General features: G+C 35.7%; 1 protein-coding gene across 2 annotated transcripts; it reads right to left on the reverse strand.

The window, feature by feature from the left end:
* Positions 1 to 775: 775 nt before the first annotated feature.
* Positions 776 to 15,988, reverse strand: LOC140794095 (uncharacterized). 2 transcript variants are annotated; one of them, XR_012110058.1, is made up of 13 exons: positions 15,093 to 15,988; positions 14,077 to 14,206; positions 13,886 to 13,988; positions 13,196 to 13,319; positions 12,303 to 12,368; positions 12,045 to 12,083; positions 8,867 to 8,947; positions 8,681 to 8,728; positions 4,586 to 4,636; positions 4,427 to 4,495; positions 1,966 to 2,205; positions 1,194 to 1,777; positions 776 to 1,107 (listed from the first exon to the last, which is right to left on the reverse strand). XR_012110058.1 is itself a non-coding variant. In XM_073145958.1 (12 exons), exons 1-12 carry the CDS (start codon positions 15,249 to 15,251, stop codon positions 1,523 to 1,525), a joined length of 1,365 nt encoding a protein of 454 aa, XP_073002059.1. In that variant the 5' UTR covers positions 15,252 to 15,988; the 3' UTR covers positions 776 to 1,522. The 2 variants fall into 2 exon arrangements, 1 of the variants encoding a protein (XP_073002059.1); XM_073145958.1 differs by having other exon boundaries at positions 776 to 1,777.
* Between the last annotated feature and the right edge of the window lie 1,314 nt (positions 15,989 to 17,302).

Below are 17,302 nucleotides of genomic sequence, written 5' to 3' on the forward strand. Positions count from 1 at the left end.
ACTGTGAAATAAACATAACTATCCTAATTTTTAATACTAAAAGAAAAGAGCTAATACTAGTATAAATTATTTTAATATTTAATCCAATATTAGTATAATAAGTAATAATTATATTTGATGTGATATAAAATTAATATTAAAATATTAAAAAATAATAAATGTTTTAAATCAAATGATAAAAATACCCTTAAATATCTATTAAAACAGTACTACTAAATACTATTTTATTATACTGCAGACTTAATAAGTTTCTATAAATCGCATTATACTGTATTTAATGCATGCTTCCTCACATTTCCCTTTTTTCCCTGCATTATACTCTAAGCCTGCACTGACCACTGAACGGGGGCATAAGTAATAATATTATCTATTTTATGGGGTGTTGTTAAGTTAAAAGTTAACTCAAGGATAATTTTAACAAAATTATCCTAAAATTTTACACCGATTTCGACTTTGGAATCCGGACCGATCCATCTAAGTCATTGTTTAGCATCCCCATTTACTTATTAGTAACCAAGTATTCCAAGAAATCAAACTCTATATCATGTCCCAAGTATCACAATCTCTTGGCTCATGCAAGCACTACAGAAGGCAATGCTGAAAACTCCATCGAGCCATCTATTTAGAATTAACTCGCCAAAATCAATCTTATATGAATCGTATGATGAAGTACCACATGAGTGGATATATAGGGCCAAAATCCTATAAACAATTAGATACAACCGTCTGGAAGAAAGGTGAGATAATTAAATCAACACATTACATAACAGTGAACTTTGTAACTTGTAACATCACTATAAATTTCTAATAGGGATTCACATTTTTATCAAAAAGAAAAAGAAAAAAAAGACATTACATAGCATCAAATTGTAAGGAAGCCAATTGGCATTTCGATCTTACCTCCAATGCTGATTTCCAAATTGAGCACTTTAACTTCATCTTTGCTCCTTCTATATGCTTTGCAAACATGGTCGGCCAACAACTCCAAATATCTCATCACTAATTTCCAACAGGTCAATATCACTTACCATGAAATCTCTAAGTACAGATGCAACTTTGCCCTTGTTTGTGGCATATCCAGCATTCAGGCAACTTCCGTGACACGGTCTAAAACCGTACAAACAATGATAAAGTGAGTTTTTTCTTTTCTCTCAAAGATGAATCAAGAATAAGAGCATGACATTAAACCTTACATAGCCAAAAGCAGGACAAAATTGGGGAAAATAATGCTCTGGCTTTTCACCTGCAATGTAAATAATTGTACAATGATGGGGAAAGCAATATGATGAGACAATGAAATGCGAAGGAAATTCCCAACAAAGATCATTCCCGTTCCACTTGCTTAATTTGTAAAGCAGCCTCCCCAGATGTGCCTCAATCAAAGCTTCGCAACATCATGATGCTCGGACTTCTTTCTAACAAATTGAGCTGTCGAAGAGTTGATCAGTTCTTCAGCCAAATATTCTCCTCAGAGGATTGATCTCTGAAACTGATTCATCAAAATACAGCATGAGGCACTGGTTTAACCATTTGGTGGGGGCGGTCTGAGATTATGCGAGACATATGGGGAGCTCCTATGGGTGATAGGAGCTTGGAGAAGAGGGTTATAACGATCAAAGATGATGCGCCCTCCTCGCCCAACCCTTCCATGAAAGTGATACGGTGGTGTAACTGAACCATCTTCAACAGGTGGATCTGACGGCTGTTTGATGCCGGCAGCAGCCAACCTCCCTTGATCCAGCGGTCTTGTGAATAACAAGACTGGCTCTCCTGGGTCCTACACTTGTTGCCAACATTACAGAGTAATACAATAAGTGAAACAATACACTAAAAATATAATCCACTTGCTCCCATAGTATGACATCATGTCAACAATATGACTGACAACTTCTACGAATCAAAGTTTCTCCTTGAGTCCCAGAAATAGAAGAAATGGAAAGTTAAGGATGGAGGAAGGAAGCTTACCTTCTGGCGCAGCCATCCATTTGGAGGAGGTCTTCTTTTCAACTCTCGCTTTATGCATACAGTAGGAACGACTGTAAGCTTGCTATCTGAGAATCGAGGATGGATGGTAGCAGGACGAGCATACGTCCGATCATTTGTTGCATCATCTGAGTCCATGTAATCATCTTCACTTGACCCAAACTTGGAAGCTGGTTGGAAGCCTGAAAATGTGATGCCATCTTCAACAAGCTGCGCCTCATGCTGTAAATACTTTATAGTTAGTATCACACAAATGAAAACAATGTAAAGGTAGCAAGTATACTAGCAAAGAACTTGACAACCAGCTCCTTTACATTGTAATATTTCAAAATGAGAAAACCACAGTAATTAGTCATAGACCTAGTATTCTTCAGTCACAATATAAGGATCTCTTTTGCTTAAAACCTACCTATCTGTCACATCCATTGACGGAGTCCCAACTTTGAATTAGACCCTCATGAAAAGGAGAATATGTTGCAAGTTTGTGACTAACTAGCTTCAAAATAATAGCCAACTTATTAAGAAATATCATTGTTAATGATATTTTCAAAATTACTTTTCTCATAGAGGACATATACCATTAGGTATATATGATTAGCAGTTAAGACTGTTGGCCTTTATATACCAACGGAAGTTTCCTCACCAAAAATAGAACAATAAAAGGAAAGTTTAAATAACTATAAAGTTTAAACCACTATCGATGGAAACTCCAGTGCTCAGCATGTAATTAGCAAATTGACTCATAGAAAAGCTTGCGAAGACAATCATCTGTGCATGTAAGGACAAACTACACTTCTGAGAACATTAAACACAATCAGAAAGTAGTGATAATTGAAGATGATCATCCTACCATAGCCTTATATAGTTGTCTGTTTTCTTTCTAGAAACTTGGGCTCAGCCTTGTTCTGTTATGAATGTTTATGGACATCAATAGGCATAACATAATGCAAACAACTCTTGCCGCAATAATTCTACCTAAATTGCAGCCCGGTGGCATGAAAGTACAGTTGAAGTGATAATCTTGACTGAAGGGTCTCTTGGAAAGTAGAAACTACAACCCATCTCGTCAATCAATAATAGTCTCAATCTGGTTATCTGTGTCCTTTGACACTACCTATTCCCAAAGTGGATTAAGAAAAGGTATCATGAAGATGACAAAAGATTGAAATCTAGTTCGAAATTTGCCCATATGTTTCTAATGACCTGCAACGACATCCAACATGTTGCAATGTCAAGTCCTTTACGAACCAAAATCAAGTACCTTTTGTTTCTCAGATTACTCAGAGTCAAATCCAACACATTTTAGGGCTGCAGACCTAATTAGCAGCAGGTCTTTTGTGAGTCAAGTCCGGATATATTTAAATGTTATCAGTTGTTCTTGAATTTAATGTACTGAGTCCTTTTTCATGACAGCATAACAAAGTAAGCTACTATCCCTTTAAATCTGGTAAAGTGAACTCAAACACCCCAAAAGCTGCATTATTTGATCCAATGTTTTAAAAAGCGGCTGCGGGTGGCAGGCGGGCGACAAAGCGGGTGACAGGCGGTCTAGCATTTTTAATATAAATAAATAAGTATAATATATACATAAATTTTAATAGTGCACTAAACCAAAACACTAAATAACATAATCACATTAGCTAATTGCTTATTAGTGATAACTAAATAACTGAGATATCTATTTACTAACTCTAGTTTATTCACATGAATCACATTTCAAAATACTCTAATCAGAAATTATATACTTAAATAGCAGGCAATTAGTAATTCCCCCAATTAATAATGCATGACAGTGAAAAAAAATTCATTCTCTATAATCTTAATTTAATAATTCATAAAGCAATTAGCAATTAACTCCTCTAAATTGGTTAGTTTTATTAAACCCAGTCCGCTATAAAACCCGACCCGCTCACTAATAACCGCATCTCGACTTGGCGGGCCGAAGCGCTAGCTCGCCAAGTCGGGCCAGGCGGCCCACCTTGCACTATTTAGCGCCTAAGCAGCCCGCCAAGGCGCTTGGCCGCCTTTTGCCGACGCCTTTCAACATGGCGAGGCAGCCGGTGCACCGCCCCGCCATGGCGGCCGCCTTTTCCACTTTTCAAAACAGTGATTTGATCTAGCCATTAGACAGACCAAAAGGAACAAGGACTGGAGGATCGAGTGAAAAATATCAGAATCTCCTTAACAACCTTCTTACTGCACCATAACACAGTAAGTGTATTCGTCAAACTAAGTTAACATATAAGATGCAAAGCTATCTCAAAGCTAACAGTTTTTAGTATTTGATGAAGTCTACATCTTTATATGGGAACAGTGCAGGTCCTGCAGGATAGACAGAAAATAGAGACACCATAACAAATAGCATTTAACAATGAATTGAATTTCACTGTGGGTTAAAGTTTACTAGTTTTAGAACAAAAAAGAGTGCAGTTGTGGAGCTTACAGTATATTTTATCTGAATTCGTTGAAGGTTGACCTCGCACTCCATTACCTCTCGCTTCTTCTCTTCTCTCTGCAAGAGTACAATTATTTTCACTTCTGAATAATCATTCCAAAGTAAACTAACTTGTGAGGATTAACTAGTCTTTGTTCAAAAGAAAACCTTAATCAAAGCCTCCAGTAGTATCTTTGCCTGGTCAAAGTTGCGCCTTACCTGATGAAGAATTTGACAGACAATAAGCAACTCATCATAAAGTAGAATTCATTATATTTTAACCAGAAACAGAATATCAGAATACTACTGAGATGTACTTCTCATGAATGTCTCAAGATCAAGATCATATTTAAAAACTAGATGAGAAAATAAGTGCTCCATTTCACACTGCAGAAGTTCACTCATGACAATGAGAAACATCAAACATTGCATATTTCTTTTCTCTAATCATAAAATTTCTACCAAAAGCATTACAAAATGAACAATATCAACCAAAGATGATAAGGAAAGAAGTGAAAGACTGGCCTCCCAGAGGTGTGACAACCGAGGATGTGCTACCTTAACTTTTGCATCATAGCATAGAGATCAATATTGAATTATTGATCTATTATTACTGTACACAGATGTAAAGAATTTATGGCTTTTGTTGATATAATACATTTAGATGGAATTATTTGTATTGTGGATTGAAAAACAATCTTCAATTTTGACCTCTATGCATCTACTAGTAGGTAGTAAAATTATAATCAGCAGCTCCTTGGCATAGTTCCTGTTATTTTGTCTCAACAGATCCAAATAAGCCAAGTAAATAATACATCACTTGACAACCCTGATGACCAGCACAAAATTACATATTGATGTTTATGACCAAGAACCAGAAGTTCATGCTGATCACGAATAAAGCCATAAACCAGTGCTTGCGAATATTCCTACGGAGAGTTTTAATCTTTCACGTATATTAAGAAAAAGGTCTCATAATGCACAAAAACAAGAATAAATAGGCTCTCACTTAATATTTTGCCTCATTTACAAGCAAACACAGCTAATAGCATTTCGCTTCCAGTTCTTTGGAAGAAGAAACTGGCTTCTCCATTGCTTCATTGATCTGGGGGATGGGAACCGTCTATCACTCGGGAAGCTAGACATCAAAGTTGTGGCTTGACGACGATAACTAAGCTGAAATGCCGGAGTTAGTTGCTGGTCTCCAGGGTGGTGCCTTACCGCACCACAGGCGCACGCGTGGTAGCGCTACCGGTGGTGCTTCAAGATTCCAATATACTGCATCCAAGATCAGAACAAGCTTGCCAGCGGACCACTGCCATTTACCCTCAGTCAGTGGTCAATTGCTGAACCCACTTGCCTTCATTAGAACAAAGAAAAAGGAGATGCAGCCAAGTATCCTACAAAGAGACTCCCAAGAGCCAAAACTTTTATTGAAGGAATGATTAATAAGCTAGAGCTAGCCATCTTATCCACTGAAAATGCTTCAAGCTATCAAACTCACACTTCCTTGATTTTCTTTTTTTTCATTTCCTCTACTGAATACCTTCAAGATTTTGTTTTACTTAGTCCATATCGCACTATCGTTAACTGGTAAGTTCTCGGCATGGATCTAATCGCGTACTTGAAGACAGTTCAGGTTTGAACAATGTCTAGTTAAAGAAACCTGATCCAACACAATAAACAAGATTTGCAGTTAAACTAAGTATGCTTGGCATGTCATGCACCAGATAGCATCAAATTACCAAGATCAGACACCAGCTGCAGCTGCTGATCATTTGTGATCACTCTTGCGGTGTTCCCAGTATAACCTAGAGCAGCCATATCGACTACAGGTGACAATTACTGACCTTTACGAACACACGGCAGACCTGGTCTATACAGGACTTTTTAAATTTTCAGCTAGTATAGAAGAAGAGGCAGAGTTGCTAGTAGGTACACAGGGCTAAGAAACTATATCTGGGTAAGCACTTATACACTATATATGCCAGTCGTGCCTACACTCACTGTGTTTTATACAAATTTGTCAGAATATTTTCTACTGTTTTTTTACTGAGATTATATATTCAAAACCTTTGTTATAGCAGAATGGAGTAACTTAGATGGGCCTGGGTCTTCCTAGTTCTTTAGTTTGAGGGTTGGGCTGGCTTAGCTGGTCCTAATTCCTAGACTGTAAGTGTAACTCACCTAGTTAAATAAGGGTCCAATCCACCCTTAATGTTGACAAAAGCAAGTAAGATTTTGCAGTATGACACTTGGATATTTTCAGGGGAACAAAAATATTCTAGGTTCTCAGTCCTCACAGTTAGCTATGGCAAAGTACTTCATCCACGTAAACAGAGAAAGCCACTAGATTATCAAGGTCAATTAGTTCACTTGAGTGGAGAATCGACCAATTTGTAAGAACACTAATTCATCTTCAAGGGGCTAGTTTTGCAACCCAAGGCACAATTTACTCTCAAATTCTGATAATTCATTCAGATCTAAGTTAGATCAAAATGTCCTAACTAACTGTGCATTGCTAGTTCATGATCAAGAAAGAGCATAATGAACCCTAAGTATATATGGTAGGCTTAATCGTCTTCCTTGTCTATTTTGATGTGGTAGCTGGATCATCCTCCCACTCATGGGTGTATCAGTGCATCCTAATGATTTTCTATTTCTTTAGACTGTGCAAGGCAATGATGGAATTGCCCGAAGCAAAACATTGTAATAAATGTAATACAGATCCCTATGCAGCATCTACACAATTGTAGGCGGGTTTTGTTAATAATCAAGGCATAAAAAAGAAGACTGTATATGGTGTTAACAAATAATAGTTTCCAAGTCATATATCATTCAGGTTATAAAGAATTCCTGTACTATCATAGACTCTAAGGACATTCACATGAAAAGAAATCAAAAGGATAACAATCTGTGATACAATATTACAATCCATCATATGATGCAGTTTGAGGCACAATCTGGTGCTGACCTGCACAATGACACAAACCACTACTTATTACAGTCCATCAAACATTCTATAACGAGCTCTCTAACTCAACTCTATGGGATTAAATCATTAAATCAGCTTAAGATTAAGGGAAGAAAATAGCTTGAAGAACAATCTAGACCTTCTAAACTTTTCTTCCATTTTCTATTTTGATCTACCTTAAGAATCCTACCTATAGACATAGCAAACTATAGTTAATCCAAAGATCACATGAGGTGATATTAACTAGACATTGAAATTTTGGAGATTGATTGAGGATGAATTTTGGAATTATAGAAATCATTCCATGACATTATAAAAATTATATGGTATTATTAATTGCAAAAGGCATCACTCATAATCCTTTTCACTTGTCCAAAGATTTTATGAGATGGCAGAAATATTCCCATTTCCCAGCAATGCTAATTCTCCTTTCATTGTTCTTCAAATACTATTTATCAGACTCTGATTAATTTCAGGTCATAAGAGGATTTGACTATGATTACACTTCCAATGTACACATAAAATAAATAACAATCACATAATATATGAAAGGAAAAGTGGTCCATTTCTTCTATGTGCCGTTGTGATATTTAACGTGTGAGAATTAACTAGTAACGATTAAAAAATAAAAACCTCTTTTCAAGTTCAAATAGAACTGATTCAATAAAATGTATTTCCCTTATTTTACCTAATTTCTTGCTTTCTTATAGAAAAGCATCTGAATCAGCATCTAACTTCATAATAAGGAATATGCTTCAGGAAAATTGGTAATCTTGACAGTTACTTTAAAATTTTCTCATCAACTCTGTATTTTGAACAGGTTTGCTTTTAACATACTAACTTGAAGGGTCGCTACTGACAAGTACATAATAATTCCATCTTATATGGAGTCCTATACCAAATAGAAAGAACTATACAGATTACAATGCTGGCTACCCTATAAATGTATGATGTACATCAAATGTAAGTAGGATAAAAAACAAACACATTAACTTTAGAAATTAGGAAACCCAATATATTGTCAAAAAAGTTACACAGCCAGTAAAATTTCTAGATGAGCAGTAATCATTAAATGCATGTGATGTCTTGGTTTCTTAGATCTGGGGCACATGATAATGGCAGAAAAAGGTAAATACTATAACAAATAGTTCTCTTAAAAAATTTATTCACTTCATTCAGAAGAGAAGCAAGCAACCGCATTGACATGAGAAGCAAACTCTACTCCATTTATGCACTAACATAAGCAGCTAAAGTAGTAAGGATAGTGCTATAGGGACCAATGACTTTACCAGGCGAAGTTTTTCAAACGAATGGACATTATTTTCTCTCCTTTGCATCTGAAAAGACAAAACGAGTTAGAATTAAAACAAACAATACTGTGTTGCACACAATATTGTAGAGACTGTAAAGAAATGATTGTCCACTATCTTCAAATACTTCCTAGATAACCATTTGCAATTAGCTATAACCCTCACCCTTCTTGTGTGCAGACGGGGAGCCTTTTCCCTCGGTCTAAACACATTGTACGGATTTGTATCATTGACTGGTGGTGGAGGCTACAGAAACATCAAATTAACAGTAAGTATTTTGAATAGCATGAAACCAAAAGGAACTATGAAATTGATAACAAGCTGAACATTGAGTAGTAACTAGTAAATAGATAGGATGAGAAGGAATCCAATTAACTATAAGGATTTCTATGTTAAGTAGCACAGGGCAAGCCAACCGGCATGTACTGCATTGGCTCACAGCAAGCCTATGGTGACTTCCATATTGGGCTGGCAAGGTACAATAGAAAACAAGCTGATGCATGATACACAGGTCAATTGACATGCCTTGATTTAGCATAGCATGTGTTGTCCAACATACACTCTGCTGAGTGCCAAGTGTCATTACACTTTATTCATCTGAATGAATATGAAATTTTGGGGGAAAGAATTTTTATATGTTTGTACCTCTTCTCCAATGAACAAAACTCTACAAAACTTAACAAAACTTTAAGCACTGAAGGACTTGCTTGAATTGTCCTAGCCCTAAAACCACTAATCAAGATTAAAATATACTGAGTGTGAACTTCCACGTTCCTTCTTATGTTGCCTCTCAAAAAGGCCTCAGAAAATTATTCGAGAATTATCAATGGAACAGTCTGTTCTGGCATCCTGAGAGGCCCTAATAGTAGGATAAGCTTTTAATGCAGAGTAAGCCATCTAGAAAGAGCTTTTCTAGGAATAGACTCTGACAGGACAGGAAAACCATATATATTGCAAAAGAATTTCAGGTGAGCCAGCAAAAGGAAAATCAGATAATTAGCTGGAAGGTTTCAGAAGTACAGGTGAATCTGTCCAAAGTCATGTAAAGGAAAGTTCTTCCTACACTACCAAAGCAGGTAAAAACAGTAACAGCTTTAGATTGTACAGCATGTATTTGCTTGATGAAACGTGGTAGAGCATGTGCTGATAGTTTACTTGGAAGTCTTGAACGAACCTTTAGTCAAAAGCACCACGGTTTGAACTCTTGGCCGAAATAAATCGATGATTGGCTGGAAGTGATCCAAAAAGCCAACCGAAATGGGAAGAAATAACAAAATTGGGCGTAACTATAGGCCAAAACGTGCTAGTTTCATCTGAAATGGATCTTGTTTGCTGTGAACCCTTTAACCCAGATCTGACCCGATTACCTAAGTTAAAATTTCTGGTAATAGACAGAGTGAGCTCGTGACCCTTCACTTTTTTTTTCTGTCCTGTGACCTAGCCGACACATTAAATCCCACCGGTGGTCCTCTCTCTTTCTATTTTCTTCTCTCCAATATTCATCTCCGGTGGTGGCAAGCTCTCTTTCTCTCTCTATTTTCTTCTCCGGCAATCTCCATGATCCATGCACTCAGCTCCTCCTTTCGGTTTTTTTCTCCCTCGAGCAAGGTGGAGAGAAGCAAGGAAGTGGGGAATTTGGAAGCACCCCCTATGCCATAGTTGCCTACTTGCATAATGCAAATACAAATTATGTCTTGACATGGACTTATTGCACCTGACGGTTGATATTGACTTCGTAGTATAATATTAAAATGTTATTACTTGTTATACGTCATGCAATGCTCCGTCTCCATTCTTGTTAAAAATTTTCATGTAATTTACTAACTTTTCTAACAGATTAAGATTTAAGAATGGCTCTTAACAAGGTCCCCAAGATTGGTCGATCCTAAATCAGATCGGCAGATCCCAATTTGGGTCTACAACTAGTCAATTGACTAGTTTCGGGTGGGTATTGGACGATACCTGGTTAGGATTGACCGATTTGGGCCCAAACAGTCGAATCCGCTATGATCCGACCCATGGACATCAATTTTTTGATGTCCCCATTGTCTTCTTCCTCCAATTTCCAATTTTTTCTCTCTCAACCAAAGCACCGGTGCTTCTCAGATGTAGATCTGACTCCGGTCGACATCCTTCAAACTCTGTCGACACAGATCCGACAAAAACTCTGGCAACCTTGGGTATAGTTTATTTTATTTTATTTCCTTTGTTTCTCTCTCTCTTCTCTTCTTCGTTGCAGAAGCATAAAAAAATTCTTGCTTTTATTCTCCCTTTCTCGAATTGAATCGTCTTTCTCAACTTGTGCTACCGCAATTTTTTCTCCTCTCTCTCTCTAACTTAGTCTCTCTGCAACATCTAGTTTTTTTTATGTGTCTTCTCTCTTTCTCTCTCTCTCTCTCCCTCTCTCCCCCACTCTCTAACACCAAAGCCTTTCTCAGCTTGCGCCATAGAAGTTTTTTTTAATTCTTCTCTTTATCTCTCTTTCCCACTCAAACTCTCTGCAGCAGCAGCTGATTTTCTTCTTTTATTTTGGTCTTCTTTTTTAAGTTCTTTTCTCTTTCTCTCTCACCCACTCTCTAAGTTTCAATAACCCCTCTTTTTCTCTATGATGATAAAGTGTCATCTCAATTCTGCAGCAGTAGATTAGAGACTATAGAGATAAGTATAGAGTTAAAGAGTTATTAGAGGGAGAGACTAAAAATTTAGGATTACATTGCCTTTCATTATGAATTATATTTTGAATCTGATCTCAGTTTAGGTTTGGTTTACGGCCTTCCGTTGAAAATTAAAATGGCACCAAAAGATAATCTTTGGACAAATACTTTTTTTAGTTTTCAGCTACATATATGAGTAATTATTATTTTCTTATTTTGTCTTCATTTTTTCTAAAATAAAAAAAACTATATTTTTAGATAATATTTAAAATTTTACGTACTTAATAAATAGTCTGATTCGATATGAGCGGCCGATATGAGTATGACCGATTCCGATTTTCAAAACCTTAACTCCAAAAGAATTTTCAACTTTTTTATCTTTTATTGTTTAAAAGAAATGAAACTGAAAAAAAAAAAATCTGAAACTTCATCAACAGAAGCTATGAAACATATCGTTTCCTCGTAAGCAAAATAACTTTGAACCTTGAAGAGCATTGGTGGTCCTTACCGGGAGTTGATTCTATAGAGCAATTGTAAAGCGTGTACTAATAGGAAAAACAAAAAAACTGAATTTCACATAATACATAATCAACATACTCAAGCAACGCCAAAACAACCAACATACAATCTATCTAAGGAGAAAAGACAAACTATAAATATGATTCTACAATCAAGGTGAAGAACCTAACCTGCAACCGCCGCAGAATAGGCTTCTGCCATCGCTCTCGCTGATAAGATAGAAAAATATAAAAAGATAGATAAAGCATCACATATATCCAGTACCAAATTTAAAAGCAGGATTACCACAAATTCGCAACAAATGAAAGTAAATTTTGTTGCATAACAAAACCAAACAAACCAAAGGTATAGGTTTTGAACAAGGTTTGCATGATATTCAAAAAGAAGATATACAAGTTAGCCTAGAGTAATAGTAATATAAAGCATACCTTTGCTTTCCAATAACTATATACAGACTGAAAAACTGCAAACCGTACAGACAAGGATTGTAAAGCCTGCAAATATAGTAACTGTAAGATTCAACAAAATGATTAAACAAAATTAAGCATATTTTCCAATGTGATCAATTTATACAGTAAAATCAAGCCTTACAGTTTAAGATTCACTACCAAATGTGTTTCTGTGTGGGTCTTTTACAATTTAATTGCAGATATTTTGTAATTGACAAGATTGGACTTTTGAAAACTGAGTGCATATATTTTCTATAACTAATGCACATTTTGCTATGCACATAATTTTATATATGCAGTGAATACTAGATCCCATTATTGTCAATCAAAAAACAAAATGCATTAAAATTGCAAAGGCCAGTTTCTGCATTAACATGCTAATTTGTCTTACTCTAGAGTTTTAGCAACATTAGAAATAGACAGTCAGATTTTATCAAATGATTTGCAAATCGTGCAAAAGTCAAATCAAATGTATCATCATAGCAATCTTAGAAAAACTATGCCTACTTGTAAAGTCTTTATAATGATCTCAAATTTTCAATATCCATCTAGTGCGACCATTTGTGCATCAATCATTATTGTGAATAAAACGAAGGATGAAAAAGAGCTCTTGAAGTAATATTTAGAAAGATGATTGTAATGTTTAAAACAAGATGTCCTTACTTAGAAGTACAAACATATTTTGACATACATCAACAAACTTAAATAAATAGGATTTGCACCCTTGTGTTGTTTTATTTCCATTGAAACTAACATCAATAATTAGGAGATTTATTTAGTGTTATATATAATATAAAATAAAATCCAGCCATTGCCAGAATAAATTGTGTGCTACATAACACTAATAAATTATCAAAGAGGTAACTATTCACCTCCATAGCAGCATCAATCTGCAAAAGGACAGGAACAGGTGATCCGAAAGTGGGTGTTATGACTCCAGCTCTTTCTCGAGTTTTATGATCCAAAACTTCCAACTTGAACAGAAGGATCTCAAATCTGAATCGAAGAAACAAAAATTTCTATAATACTTAATGACAAAAGGGAAAGGTACAAATATGCGAAATGTATGAAGAACTTCAGTTTGTGAAGTAAGCAGTAGTTACTAAGAATAATGAGATAAAGTGAGATTAGAAAGAGGAAAGAAGAAAACAGAAAATAGAAAATAGAGATGAGTAAGAATAAAAGCGCTCGAATCTAGAGTTAAAATACATAATATTTAATTACAGAAGATGTAAATGCCTTTAACAGAGATGTATACATATATAAAAAATGGGTATTTTGTGTTTTTATTTCCAAAAGGCTCATAGTTTAACTAACAATTAGCTTTGAGTGGCATCTGTTCAAAAAGAGTTTTGAGAAGTATCTATGCAAATATGAAAGGTTCTGAAGGGTATACAGTACACAAAATACCAGAACTTGAGGAGTGTAGAAGCAAATAGGATTTTTTTTTTAGTATAAAAATAAAGTTTCCAACTTGGCAACTAGAAGTACATATAGAAAGCACAACATGCGGCTTATGCTGAAACACATTTTTACAAATATACATTCAGAAATCAGGTTACTTTTCAGTTGGAAGAATCTTTCTCTCATGGTTGAACTCTTCAAGCCAGTCCTCGTCCTCATTGTCCACATCATACTCAACAAATTCACCAATCTCAGCCCTGGCTGCAAAAGATAATCAATAGTTAGACAAAGTATCATTAGATTTGTATTATTAAAGATAACTAATCTTCCAGAGACAGTTGCGACAAACCTCCTCTTCCTCGTAAATATGATGTAGGTTGTGCAAAGGTGCGAGAATAATCTCTTTCATAAGTATCCACAACACTGAACTGAGGAGTAGGTATCTCTTGAGAATTTTTCTTTGGAGGAGCTGGATGCACCTGTAAGATTGCAAAAGTAACATGGCAATGACTTCAAAGAGCATTTGTTTGAGATAAAGGTATAAATCAAATTTCATAGTCCAACAAAAGAATTCACCATTCATGAGAACAAGGCAAGCAATAAGCATCCAAAATTTAAGATATTCTGCACGATTCCAAATTCTTACTATCAAAATGCCCAAAGAATGTTATGCAAATTTCAAAAATAGCATAAAAGCTACACAGCGGAAACAACTAGACAAAGCAACTTCTTATGGCTCGTATGCTTCAATTAAGTGGACATGTGAACTAGCTCTTTGCACTAATTAGCCATTGAGTGGATGAAAAAGTAATACTAAAATTGTTAACAAACAAAGCAGGATGAGTTGCAAATGAAAAAGTAAGCTCATATCTTAAATTTCTATGCACATCTTGATTACTTATTCCTTTCTTATCAGCACTATGAAAGACTGATTAAAAATGATAGAAGAGGAAAACTACTTCTGCATTCATGAATAAAAAAATATATATACTCAATCCTCTCAGCACTATGAAGAGCCTATAGAAGATGACAAAAGGGCCAAGCACCATAACAAACTGCTCTTGCATTCATGAATAATGGTTCTTTAAACCTGATTCTCTAGAGAGCAAACCATAAACTAGCAGAAGAACATGAACAGTTAGGCAAACATGTGGCAAAAGCCACCTGTCCAGAAATCCCACTTAAGTAAAATTATTTCTGCAAATGACTCGTATAGCACGAGTATAGCTTCCCAACGACCTTCATTAAGAAATAAAATTCAGCAAGAAGCAGCGGCAGAGCACATGATTCAACATGATGTTAGTCAACTACACTATTACAGCTAGCCAAATTACACTGAAATGCTGAAGTCGGTACGTGTATCACCTCAATGTCAGCTTCCACAGCGAGGCGCTGCAGCTGGGAGTTGCGGGTGGAAGCTCCAGTGCTCGGTGCCTCATCATCCTCGAACTCTTTGATGGATTTGACGATTGGTAGCTTCTTGTGGATGTCAAGGGGACGAGGCCTAAATGACAACCTACTCATATCCACTTCATCTCCCTTACAAACACCAACTTCACTCCCCCGCTCATACCACCACCATTGCACTCAAAACCAACTAATAATCGCACTTTCGATCACTCAGAAGCTCCAAATCACTTCGCGAGCACTAGGGCTCACAATTCACCTCATGTTCCAATAGAGCAACTGTACGAACCAACTCAAAATGGAATACCACCCAATTCAAAAAACAGGTCTAAGAAAAGGAAACCCTAGAAGCTCGAGACCCGAAACACCAAACCACTTGCCGAAGCTGCCCTAGAAAACGTAAGAACGCGACTCCTCTCTTGCCCAGGGGATGCCCTAGTTCCAAGCAAGCGAAGAAAGGAACCACCAAGTTGCCACCTTTCCGACAAATCCCCACTCCTCAGGCCAGGAAATGATCGTTAAGGTAGGAAAAGGGACCTCCGGGAGCAATTCGAGGTCGGTTCTGGCACTGCAGTCGACTGCAGTCGCAGCCAAGTCAGGCGGATTTAGGGCACGGGATCGAACGGGCAGAAATGGGCGTTGCGTTGGGGGAACCGAGAAGGGAGAACGAAGAAGGAAGAGAATTAGAGATATCGCGAGGAAAGAAGTGAGGAATAGCTGGAATTGGTTAGGGTTCGGAGGGGTGGAGCTCTTTCTAGGGTTTGAAAGGGAGGAAAAAAAAAGGAGGGAAGTGGAACGAAGAAGAGAGAGGTGGGGGGGGTGTCGAAGGAGTCTTCTTCGCTCGATGGCTCGGAAACGCATACGGTCGAGTATACGCATGGAGTATATGCTTCGTATGTAGACAAAATACATCATCTTTTTATGCAAAAGTTATTCCTTTTCTTTTCTTCTTTGAGAAAAATACAAACTTTTATTTTTATTCTTTTTTTGAGAAAAAAAAAAAAGTATGGAGATTCATTATGATAATAAAGATTATTTTATTTTTTATATTGAGAATTTTATATTCAAATCTTTTAGTTATATTAGGATTAGGGTTAATATCTCAATCCTTATTAAGGCTTTGTTTGCTGAACAACTGGTTCAGTAATTAAATTTTTATTTACTTTTTTATATCTAATTAAATTTATTCTTTAACAAATTAAGACTAAAAAATAATACTAACTAATCGATTTCGAGCTTTGGTTTGACCGAAGAAGGCCTAATAGTTTTGGAGCTAAGTGATGTAAATAAAAGTTCACAAATACAGTTTAAAATCTGACCAAACTATAAAATATATATATATATATTTTCTTATTTTTATGTTATGAACAAGTTTGATCCGATTCGAAATTGTACTTAGAGATATTAAGTACAATAATTAGATATATATTATTTTATTTTATATTGAGAATTTTATATTCAAATCTTTCAGTTATATTAGGATTAGAGTAATATCTCAATTTTTAAAGCCATGTTTGCTTTATGTTTAGAAATCTCGGAATGAACCGGTTCGATAATTAAATATTTTTTTATTATTTTTATATCTAATCAAATTTATTCTTTAATAAATTAAAATTAAGAAATAAAACTAACTAATCGAGTTCGGAACTTAGTTTCAAACTAAACAACGCCTAAGAGTCTTGAAGCTGAGTAATGTAAATAAAAGTTTTTTATTAAAATTAAAAAATAAGACTAACTAATCGAGTTCGGAACTTAGTTTCAAACTAAACAAGACATAAGAGTCTTAGAGCTGAGTAATATAAATAAAAGTTCAGCATACACTTTAAAATTTAACCAAACTATAAAATATATATACATTCCTTATTTTTATGTGTTTTTCTTACTATTTTAACCCCTATTGGAAAATCTTGTATATACAGTAATATTCTCTAGTGCATTCTCCAATATACCCACCCTAATCGCTCCATTGTCCAGCTTTAATATTGGAAAAGAATAGAAAAGGAGAAATAAGAAACTCTTGTTTAGTGCCCAACTTGTGAAATAAAATGTGAATGGGAAATCTCCACTCAGAATGACAAAAAAAAAAAACAAGAAATATGCATGAGAAATAGAAGGTGTGCAAAAGAAAAGAGATCGTGTGCAAGGATTAGAGAGAGAGAGAGAGATTT

This window comes from Typha latifolia, chromosome 8 (assembly GCF_019914945.1).
Source record: "Typha latifolia isolate L0001 chromosome 8, TyphaL0001v2, whole genome shotgun sequence".
In the NCBI taxonomy this organism is placed as follows: Eukaryota; Viridiplantae; Streptophyta; class Magnoliopsida; order Poales; family Typhaceae; genus Typha; species Typha latifolia.

Bases quoted from the DNA above. Each gene is read 5' to 3' on its own strand.
- LOC140794095 (XM_073145958.1), bottom strand. From the start codon at position 15,251: ATGAGTAGGTTGTCATTTAGGCCTCGTCCCCTTGACATCCACAAGAAG. The intron at 12,084-12,302 runs GTATGCTTTATA...CTATCTTATCAG, and splicing joins ATAGTTATTGGAAAGCAAAG to CGAGAGCGATGGCAGAAGCC. The intron at 4,637-8,680 runs GTAAAGTCATTG...ATTCTTCATCAG, and splicing joins CGTTTGAAAAACTTCGCCTG to GTAAGGCGCAACTTTGACCA.